The 11,867-nt window shown below is 41.2% G+C and overlaps 1 protein-coding gene across 1 annotated transcript; it reads right to left on the reverse strand.

Moving 5' to 3' along the window:
- Positions 1 to 3,246: 3,246 nt before the first annotated feature.
- On the reverse strand, positions 3,247 to 6,738 carry LOC124255497 (CST complex subunit TEN1-like). Its single transcript, XM_046689431.1, has 2 exons — positions 6,619 to 6,738; positions 3,247 to 4,536 (listed from the first exon to the last, which is right to left on the reverse strand). Exons 1-2 carry the CDS (start codon positions 6,732 to 6,734, stop codon positions 4,263 to 4,265), a joined length of 390 nt encoding a protein of 129 aa, XP_046545387.1. The 5' UTR covers positions 6,735 to 6,738; the 3' UTR covers positions 3,247 to 4,262.
- Positions 6,739 to 11,867: the final 5,129 nt, after the last annotated feature.

The following is an 11,867-nucleotide window of genomic DNA, read 5'->3' on the forward strand; positions in this document are numbered from 1 at the left end:
CGACCTAGATACAGCATGACAATCTCCTAGTGCATGTGGTCGTTAACTGTGCTTTACACCCATATAAACAACATTTGACAGGCATTTTATGCTGAAAACGTAATATTGTGTCATCGAGTTGAGGGTTTCTCAATGGATTTAGACGATTCACAATTGAACAATTTGAAGTATAATCAGCGGAACTTATCAGCGATGGCAACAGGAAAATCTAATTTCAGCGGAAAACTTAATATTGTGACATGGAATTGGGGACTTCAGGGGGGCGATTTTGAAATAAAATTGGGCGATATCCACCGATTGATGGAAACCTGCCATCACTGATTATGGAGGAATTTTTTTGTGGACAATTTTACTTCAGCTTACTCCTTTCTTAAAGGTTTTTGTCTCAGAACCAAGTGCTCTTATTTTCCATCAGAAAGCAATGAAAATAGTGTTACGCAATGTGCGTCTTTTAACAATACTAAAGTTGTTCTAGAGTTACCTGTCTTTAGATGGTCAAGCACCACCCAAGGAATCACGTGGGCCACGACAGGGTATGTGCTTAAATTTTGACCTTTTCACCACTCTTACTAACGTCGTCTGTTTGACGTATTGTTGTATTCCATTAGATGCAATCCATTGATTCCAACATGTACAAGTATTTGTGTCAGTGGGGTTTGGTTGTCGCCTTGTTGGAACTGAACCAATGCCAAATGTACGTAGTGTGTTAATGTCGCAATGCTGATTGTTGATCATGTGACCTGTTGGCATGTATCCCATCATGCAATACCTGCAACCTGCCACAAAGCTGTATATTTTTTATCATGAGAATTTGTTTCTGACTTTGAACTCGGATCAGCCTGCAAGTAAAGCATTTATTACTATAAAAACTGTTGTTGTGTTATTTATGATCCGGAGCCTTTATCAGGAATTGTCTGCACGGATCCTTGGACAGACTGACTGACTGAATTTGGTTTTACGCCGCTTTTAGCAATATTCCAGCAACATCACGGCGGGGGACACCAGAAATGGGCTTCACATATTGTACCCATGTGGGGATTCGAACCCGGGTCTTCGGCGTGACGAGCCAATGCTTTAACCACTAGGCTACCCCACCGCCCCCTCCTTGGACAGAACTGACAGTGAGTGAGTGAGAGAGAGTGAGTGAGTTAGTTTTATGCCGCACTCAGCAATATTCCAGCTATATGGTGGCGGTCTGTTAATAATCGAGTCTGGACCAGACAATCCAGTGATCAACAGCATGAGCATCCATCTACGCAATTGGGAACTGGTGACATGTGTCAACCAAGTCAGGGAGTTGACCACTGGAGCCCGCTCTTATGAGGAGCAGAGGTTGCTAAAGATCAATTCTAACCTGGATCTTCACGGGTCGGACACAATACAGCCTCTCATTAAAAAAACATCTCGATGAAACAGTAGCAAGAGAATGTAAGAAAGGAGACTGACTGAGTTTGGTTTTACGCCGCTTTTACCAATATTCCAGCAATATCACGGGTGGGGGACACCAGAAATGGGCTTCACTCATTGTACCCATGTGGGGATTCGAACCCGGGTCTTCGTGTGACGAGCCAACGCTTTAACCACTAGACTACCCCACCGCCCCCTAAGAAAGGAGAATAACATATGGATTAACAACGTCTTTATTACAGTGAGAGCCATATACTGTTGTCCAACTTCTAAATGCCTCTCAAGGTAGTCAAGAGAATGTTGTGTTTGTTTTTGCTGTGTGTCATGCTACCTTTAAAATGTAAAAACAGTTTGTAAAAACTGTTCCTGCTGGGTAAAGATCCACAGTGAATAAATAAGGAAAATAATTACTTAAAGTGGAGGTGGTTGTAAGATATGTCTTTCGCTATCTTCCAAAAAGTGTAAAACTACTATGTTAAAATGGTGCTTGTTCCTGAAGGGTAACCTGCCGCCATATAGCTGGAATATTGCTGAGTGCGGCGTAAAACTAACCCGCGACCTTCCGCTCTCCGGGCGGACGCTCTAACCACTACACCACGGAGGCGGTCGCAGGGGGTCAGGGGAATGGGTCATTTTCACTGCCTGCCCTTCTGTCCACCTAAATGATAGTGGGAAACTTGAATCTGGGTTTCAAAGAGAGAAATACATTTTCAAAATGTATGGTTGTGGACTGTAGATACTTTTTGAAGTGATTCTTCATGACAGACTTCTTTCTTTGTACGAGGGATTATCATGAACCGGGTAAGTTGACATTGTGATATTTCATGGAATGTACTTGAATACTGCTTTGCTTTGCCCTGAAAGACAGATTTGACAAGGCAACAAGGCCACACCTGGCCATTAAAGACCCTCTATTGTACTTTTGGATTTTGGTGCCAAAATAAAGTAAACATAACCGGAACGAGAGAATTCCAGAGCGTATTATGACCCAATGCCAACGCATGAATGAGAGGAGATCCATTTGCTGCTGACATGAAATTCCCACCAAGTCTGACAAAGCTGGAAACTTTAACTTCTATAGTCAGTTATCTCCCTTTCCTCAGGAAACCCATAAAATCACCATGATAATAAATGTCTTTTTTTTTATCCCAAGTAATGAGTGAGTTTAGTTTTACGCCGCACTCAGCAATATTCCAGCTATTTTACCGTGGTCTGTAAATAATCGAGTCTGGACCAGACAATCCAGTGATCAACATTTCAATTGATCTATGCAATATGTGTCAACCAAATAAGCGAGCTTGACCACCTGATCCCATTAGTTGCCTCTTACAAGCATGGGTTACTGAAGTCCAATTCTAACCCGGATCTTCATGGGTCTCATCCCAAGTAAACCCAGAAGGGAAATAATTGCTAAATATTAACATTATTGTAGTTAGAAATAGTTCATATTAAGGGAGAAATTTCTGGATGTCAACTTGTGTAATATGACGGACATGACATTTTGGAGTGTATTCCTTCTCTTTCTTCCGGACTGGGTGGAATACATATGCTGCTGACCTGAAATGATGCATTCACACTTTAACTAAAAGGGCACCTGCCAATGTATTGATGAGTATTTTAATGATGGTTTGGCGTGTTAATGAGAATATGTGAGTGAGTGAGTGAGTGAGTTAGTTTAGTTTTACGCCGCTTTTAGCAATATTCCAGCAATATCATGGCGGGGGACACCAGAAATGGGCTACACACATTGTACCCATGTGGGGAATCGAACCCGGGTCTTCGGTGTGACGAGCGAACGCTTTGACCACTAGGCTACCCCACCGCCCCTAATGAGAATATGTACACACAAAGGACAGTTACAGTTTATGACAGTGAATAGTATTAGCTGCCTGAGTATTTGGTATAGTGAAATTTGAAATCTTTTTGTTCTGGTTTTCACCTAAACCATGGGCCAGTATGGCATCTGTGTGTAGCACAGACTTTCACAGAACTACAACCAATCAAAGACAAACTAACAGTCAGACAACAAATGCTGTGGAAATATACTAACATACATTCAGTCGTTTTGGAGAAGAGATCATAAGTTCCGTATTAATGGAAGGTTGGACAAAGGACAACAGCACATGGTGACTAGGTGAGCGGACAATGCCCTCACTAGTCACCCAACAACATCTGGTTCTATTCTATGTACAGATAAACCTGTACAACAGCTTCTCTTAGTCTTAACAATAGATCTAATTTTATCTACCAATTAGATTTAGGTATGAGATAAGATTCCAGTCAGTTTTGTTATGAAATAAGGTAAAAACTCCATATTCAAGGACTAGCTTATTTGAAATGGACTGGATAAGAATTTGGTATGGATTGTGTCAGTCAAAAGTATAGATGAAATATTCATCAGCAGGTGCCTGTTGCCTGATGAGCAGATAAAGTGGATCGCCAGTCTGCCACCGCCCCAGTTTGAATGTTATCATAAAACACTCTGACAGCAAACTATTCATTATGGTAAGACACTAATGCTACTTGTTTGAGACCAAGTCCAAAAAGAATTAGGAATAATTGTTAGAAACATTAAATGTTCAATGTTTGTGATATGAATCATATCATATCTGATTGTCTGCTCACTAACTGTAGTCTTCCTTCCTGGAAGCTAAGTACTGTCTGTGTGATATGAATCTTATCATATCAGATTGTCTTCTCACTAACTGTAGTCTTCCTTCCTAGAAGGTAAGTACTGTCTGTGTGATATGAATCATATCATATCAGATTGTCTTCTCACTAACTGTCGTCTTCCTTCCTGGAAGCTAAGTACTGTCTGTGTGATATGAATCTTATCATATCAGATTGTCTTCTCACTAACTGTAGTCTTCCTTCCTGGAAGATAAGTATTGTCTCTGTGCTATCAAAGCTTTCTGATACATTTTCATGTCCAACCCATCCACACACCGCACCACTCTCGCTTTCAGAGTTACACTGTTCGAGGAACATTCTAGCTCTCCAATGAACTGAAACAGAGAGCCGATCTTGGCATTGAATGGTTCCACCAGTCTGGTATCTATGGTGAGCGGTTGTCTGTTATTAGAGTCCACTACTTGCGCTGTACATGTGTGGATGTTGTGCTCCTCTAGTCTGAAAAAAACAACAAAACATGTGATAGTAAATCAATTGAATTGTTTCTTTGTGAACACATCACTCAGCAAAATGATAAGGGACTGTAACTAATTTGGACCAAACCATCAAGCATATGAGCAACATGTCTGCCTATCCAATCAACTTGTCAGTCTCCCAGATCACCAGACTAAATCTAGAAATGAATCTTACGTTTAGTATGCTTCAGCTCTATTCTGGCCTCCTTTTTGAACACTTTTATACTTTATAGATATGCAGTGTAAAATAACATTACTTTGTATGTATGGAGCTACAATTTGATATCCATACTATGCCCAGACCAATTATGTTTCTTGTTTTAACGGATTTTTGTCCTAAGAAAATCTAAAGGCAGGAGGGAAAAAAATATAAAATAAACATCACTAGTCAAAATAATTTTCCTTTTAAATACTAAAACTATTTTATTTTTGGCAATTTATGAAGTTTATATGGGGCAAACAACAATAAGAAAAATTGGGTTTTTGTAAGTTTACATTTTTGGCCAATAAAAACATGAAGATTTTATTTTTTGAGCGGGGAAAATTAATTTTGTTTCTTCTTCTTAATCTTGAAAAAATAGTACCTACTCTGCTCAAATCACTAATTAGCAATTCAATGTATATCAACCTTGTCAATTGTATATACACACTATGCAGCTATGTATATATTCTCCATGTTACAACTTACAAAAAAACAATTATTGCGAAGTCATCACGGTGCTGAAAAGAGGCGTGGCTATGTGCAGTAGAGTCAGTACTCGAATACCTATTCTTTACAGGCTCCTAAGTTCCATTACACTTTGATTTGTGCGCAATAGCTTATTATGTTTGCGTGTTGTATCACCTTACTGTTGTCACTTGAAATGCGGTAATTCCCAACTCTATTTTTAGCTATTGTGTGTATTTGTCATGCGCTTTCTCTTTCGAGATAAGATTGGTTATCGTGTTGTGCACTTGCGCAATAGCGACTCTCTCCACTTCTTGCCGGGTTGACGTCAAGGTCACCATCCGAGACTCTCTACGTGCTACACCTAAAAGCGGGAAATTTAAACATCACTCACGGCAGGGAAATCCGAAATAATGTATTTGAGCTGACCCAAAATGTAATTTTCAAACACAGTTACCGGTTTCATACAGGTTACTTTCAAAATTAACAAAAAATGAGACGTACGATATTTGACGCCCAAATTATTATATATTTTTGCTATGCTCCTTATTTCGTACAGTGACATTTTATTTTTTCCCATGTCATATTTACTCATATGAAACATTTGCGTAGGCACTGATAAACAATTGAATATTACATATAGACATATAATAGAATAATAGTGTATATGGCCGTTGTTGAAGTCCATTTTGAAATAGTCACTTATTGTCAGAAAAGTATTTATCGTTGATATTAGCCCGTGCTACCTTGAGGTTTTTTTCACCCTTCATCACTCCTTTACGGGGACGGTGGGGCAGACTAATGGTGATTCAATAAAAGTACAAGGGGCGATCGGGCGATGAGAAACATAAAAAATAAATACTGCACTAATAATTTGGACTAAAGGAGTGTATGTATATGAATATTGTTTTTGAACCTGAGTTATCTACGTTCATTATTCCGAATTTATAATTAGCCAGTAAATAGAAATTGTCTAAAGAACTAACAGCAGCGGAAATGTCTTTCAGATAGTGTACGGAATTACAATACGTGTACGATATTGGAAGAAATAGCGTACGGTGTTAAAGTCACTCTGTACGAATTTAAATGACCAAGGGAAGCTTCTTTTGACTAAACGCATGGTTAAAACGGAAAACGGAATGCACAACCGGTTTACTGGCAAGATGATTGGACAACCTTTTAAACAGCATGTGCCATGACGTAGTATTTGTGTAGGAAGCGACTCAGGGGATACCGGTGGCCAAACGTGTACGGTATTCGGAGTACTGACTCTATAGGAATGTTATCGTGGTCGAACCAAGATCACGTTTACAATTTCTGAGTTTGAACCTTTGCGAAAATATACGGCTAAGAATAAGATCGCATGCCAGTATCGATGACTATTGCTTGCAGAAATACCTCCCAACAATTCTCGCCGATTTTCCATCAATCGATGCACTATCAGAAGACAACAGTTGGAGTATTTCCTCAATGATGAGAGGCTCGCCGTGGGATGGCAAATTTCGCGCCGCCATTCTTTCTCGGTTTCTACAAAACTAGGAATCATACAATATGCGAGCAAGGAATATCGAGTTGAATGAGAACCGGTTCATTGTGCGCGCGTGTATGTATGTGCTTGCGTGTGACTTTCCCCCCAATTCGTTAGTTTATTTTCGGTTTCCTTTATTTGTCGCAGACTGAGTAGTAAGTACATTAGGTTTAAGTAAAAATGAATGAAAAGGAATTAAACATCTCAGTCTCCATCGTTACCGCAGCTTCTGACACTTAGAGGGAAACAACGCTTCAACTTTGCGTTGCTGTCGAACTCTCACTAGTGAGTGAGTTTGGTTTTAACCCGCTTTTAGCAATATTCCAGCAATATCACGGCGGGGGACAGTGGACACCAGAAATGGGATTCACACATTGTACACACTGATGAATCGAGCCCGGGTCTTTGCCTGTATCTGTGTGTGTGTGTGTGTGTGTGTGTGTGTATAAACACAAAGATGAGGTGAGGTGAAATTGGGTTTAACGTCGTACTTGAGAATATTTCGCTCATATGACGACGTGCATGCGTGTGTATGTGTATGTGCGGCTGCTTGTACTAGCCCAGACTTAAGCTGGTTTTATAGTGCTAGCCCACTGAGATACCATGTCGCAGTGAAGCATGAATATCCCACTCAGACACATTTTTCTGACTCCGAGCCGACCAGTCCTTGTTGTACTCATTAATGCCGAGCGCCAGGCAGGGACAAACCAGTACCATATTTTAAGGTCTTTTGGTATTACGCGATCGGGGATCGTACCCGAGACCTTCCGCTCTCCGGGCGGACGCTCTAACCACTACACCACGGAGGCGGCCTATTCCACAAAGAGAGAGAGTGGGTGAGTGAGTTTAGTTTTACGCCGCTTTTAGCTATATTCCAGCAACATCACGGCGGGGAACACCAGAAATGGACTTAACACATTGTGCCCATAGTGGGAATCGAACCCGGGTCTTCGGCTCTTCTAACCATTAGGCTACATACCGCCCATTAAAGCAGACAAAAAACACAGTCACTCACTAACATTTTTATTATGCAACCCCACCGCTCCGATTCCACAAAGAGTTGAAGAGTCGATCCATTTTCAGTACTTTTAACTGGAGTGTTGTCATTTTTTAGGTAGGACGTATGTGAAATTCGGTACAAATATCGAAACATGTTCTATAAAAACACATATGAAATTCATGTAGATCAACATGCCTTAATTTTATAATATTTTCAAAAGCCAAATCAATTTATTGAAAGCATAATTTACCATAACTGCCGTCAGGTTACTTTCATATACGTTTAAATAGATGTCGCCGGATGTATTTCCCCATACATTTGCGTATCTCTTACGTTATTCCTCTCTGCTCATTTACGAGCGCTTCTTCTATCACTCTTACTCTGGTTGTAATACCAGTAGTATCTCGTGCATTACCTGTTCCGTGACATCTCGTGCATTACCTGTTCCGTGACGTAGGCATCTTCATATTTGCCACTTCATGTCACGCCACGGCCGAGGTGAGTTGATACACCCCTCGGCCATACATCATATTATATTGATGTTCATGTGTATTTTACAGGTATGTACCTTTTCTGTCTACTTTCTTTGTCATCCTCTAAACGTATTATCGTAAAGGTGCGCGATATCATAGTATTTATAATATCTATAATATTTCTATAATAAGGCATCGCGTTGCACGAAATTACTAATTAAACACTGGCACCAGCACGTAAGTAAGTGTGAGTGATGTCTGCTTCCTTTAATTTTGCTCATAATATTCAAAGTGCAATATTTCATAAAATGCTATAAAGACCATTTTATAAATGGTAAAATTCGTGCAATTTTCATATTTGCGACTTCATGTCACGCCACGGCCGAGGTGAGTTGATACACCCCTCGGCCATACATCTTATCATATTGATGTTCATGTGTATTTTACAGAATAAACAGATTTTAATCAACCACGCCTCAGTCCGATTAATCAGCGGCCAGGACCCGCGACAAAATGGCGCCCAACGTGGGGCCCGAACCCACGACCCCGAGATTAAGAGTCTCGTGCTCCAGCGCTGGGACTCTATTATGTCTTCAAGTATCTTTGATATCACACTTGACAGAACCACCGATTCTAGCCTACGCCGATTACACTCAACCATTTGAGGTACATACGGATGCAAGTGCAGATGGATTGGGGGCCGTACTTTATCAGAAACAACAAGGGAAATTAAGAGTTATTGCCTATGCTAGTCGAGCTCTTAGGAAAGGTGAGAAGAACTACCCCGCACATAAACTGGAGTTCTTAGCTCTTAAGTGGGCTGTCACTGATAAATTCCACGAATATCTCTATGGGAATCAATTTGAAGTCAAAACAGACAACAACCCTTTAACGTACGTCCTCACAACTGCGAAACTTGATGCTACAGGTCATCGGTGGCTGGCGGCTTTATCAGCGTATGACTTCAGGATTACGTATCGTCAGGGAACAAGAAACCAAGATGCTGATGGTTTGTCTCGACGGTATGACTATCAGGAAGCATCCAGGAACGTTGATATCCCGAGCATCAAGGCCATTTGTCATGTGCACACCACAACCTGCAACAAAGCAGAGAGTTTATCTTTTGATGAGAATGCAGTTTTACCCAAAGAACCATCAATAACTTTGTCAGCTAACATCAACAGTTGGAAGAAGGAACAATCCAAAGACCAAACCATCTCCAGAGTTGTACAACTATTCATGGAAGGTCACAAGCTTACTTCAAGGTTGAGATCACTTGAGACTCCTTCAGTTGGAAAGCTTCTTCTGGAATGGGACAAGTTGACTATGAATGATGGAGTTCTCTATCGACGTGTGAAGGTCAAGGATGAAGTTCTTAGTCAGGTCATTCTTCCGAGACATCAAAGGGAAACGGTTCTCAAGGCAATTCATGACAACTCAGGACATCAAGGCAGAGATCGTACTCTTGACTTAGTCCGCAACAGGTTTTACTGGCCTGGAATGAACGAGGATGTGGAGAGTTACATCAGAAAATGTGGAAACTGTATCAGAAGGAAATCACCAACTTCACAACGATCTGCTGAACTAGTGAACATTCAAACAATGTGCCCAATGGAACTTGTTTGCATGGACTACTGCAATTGGAGGAATCGAAAGGAGGTTTTGGAAATATTTTGATCATCACTGATCATTTTACACGTTACGCCATTGCCATTCCTACTAAGAACCAATCCGCCAAGACAACAGCAAGAGTTCTCTTCGATAATTTCCTGGTTCATTACGGATTTCCTGCCAAACTACACAGCGATCAAGGTAGAAACTTCGTAGGCAACATTATCAAGGAGCTTTGCCATATCACTGGAATACAGAAAACTCGAACAACACCATATCATCCCCAAGGTAATGGAATGTGTGAGCGATTCAATCAGACACTTCTCAACATGCTTGGAACTCTCGAGGATGACAGGAAAGCTGATTGGAAGAGTTATGTATCTCCGCTGGTACATGCCTACAATGCCACGAAACATGATAGTACAGGATTTTCACCTTTCTACCTGATGTTTGGTCGACATCCACGACTGCCAGTTGATGCATTCCTGGGAATAGACAACACTCATGGTGATCACACAAAAACGGAGTACGTTAATAATCTGAGGAAACGATTGAACTTTGCTTACGAAAGTGCGTCAAGGGAAGCCCGTAAGGCAGGCCGACGACACAAGCAGAGAATCACGACACAAAGGTGCGCTACTCAACTCTTCAACGTGGTGACCGAGTTCTCATTCGGTTAGTAGGACTCACTGGAAAACACAAGCTTGCAAACAAGTGGGGACGGGAAGTATTCACTGTAGTTAATCAACCGAATGAAGAGATCCCAGTTTTCACTGTGCAGCAGGAAGATGGCAAAGGTTCTAAGAAGACTTTGCACCGGAATATGCTTCTTCCTATTGTGTCAGTTCCAGTTAAACCATTAGCGCCACAGACAAACAAAGAACAGGAACGAGAAAGTCAATGTCCTTGAAAATATGGAATTCCAAGAACTGAACGATTCGGATGAAGGAAGTGTTTGCGAGATGATGGTGATGCTACCAGCCACTCCTATACCGGAGGCATCGACAGTACATGCTACCGATGCATTTGAAGCGCCAAGGCGTAACAGGAACTGGAGATTCTACGTTGGAAACAGTTGAACTGTATATGGATTTCAAGATTCATCTCCAGCTTTCACAGAATCACCTGGAACATCACGCAGTTTAGCAATCCCATCAACCCCTGTGGAACAGTCATCTGCTTCAGCTGAACAAGGGCTCAACACATCTTCCGCTTCTGATACCGTTGTTGAAGACACAGTTGATCCTGAGCCGTTGCGAACTCTGATATGGGGAGGCCTACCGTACCAGAGTTCCACCAGCTTGGTTAAGGAGTGGCGATTGGGTCACTAATTTTGGTATTCAGGCTTTTCCATCTTCCCCCAGGTCGTCCTGTTGCTTTGTCAGCTGAAGAGGTCAGGTTGGTTGATACTTTTCCAGCGGTTGCTGGTACCTTGGATTTTGAAGTGTTTGTATGAGTTGTCATTTTGTGCGCTCAAGGTGTAATTAGTTGTATAAGTTTGTGTTTTGTTCAGTTTTAATGTGTTGCTGCATTTAAATGTTGAGGACAACATTTCTCAAAGGAGGGGAGGATGTCGCCGGATGTATTTCCCCATACATTTGCGTATCTCTTACGTTATTCCTCTCTGCTCATTTACGAGCGCTTCTTCTATCACTCTTACTCTGGTTGTAATACCAGTAGTATCTCGTGCATTACCTGTTCCGTGACATCTCGTGCATTACCTGTTCCGTGACGTAGGCATCTTCATATTTGCCACTTCATGTCACGCCACGGCCGAGGTGAGTTGATACACCCCTCGGCCATACATCATATTATATTGATGTTCATGTGTATTTTACAGGTATGTACCTTTTCTGTCTACTTTCTTTGTCATCCTCTAAACGTATTATCGTAAAGGTGCGCGATATCATAGTATTTATAATATCTATAATATTTCTATAATAAGGCATCGCGTTGCACGAAATTACTAATTAAACACTGGCACCAGCACGTAAGTAAGTGTGAGTGATGTCTGCTTCCTTTAATTTTGCTCATA

This window comes from Haliotis rubra, unplaced genomic scaffold (assembly GCF_003918875.1).
Source record: "Haliotis rubra isolate DU_JTF1 unplaced genomic scaffold, ASM391887v1 Scf600, whole genome shotgun sequence".
Taxonomy (NCBI): Eukaryota; Metazoa; Mollusca; class Gastropoda; order Lepetellida; family Haliotidae; genus Haliotis; species Haliotis rubra.

What these genes read in the sequence shown, in the direction of transcription:
- LOC124255497 (XM_046689431.1), bottom strand. Translation starts at nt 6,734, where the DNA reads ATGGCGGCGCGAAATTTGCCATCCCACGGCGAGCCTCTCATCATTGAG. An exon ending in TCGGCGAGAATTGTTGGGAG is followed by an intron (nt 4,537 to 6,618) that starts GTATTTCTGCAA and finishes TGTTTTTTTCAG; the next exon opens with ACTAGAGGAGCACAACATCC.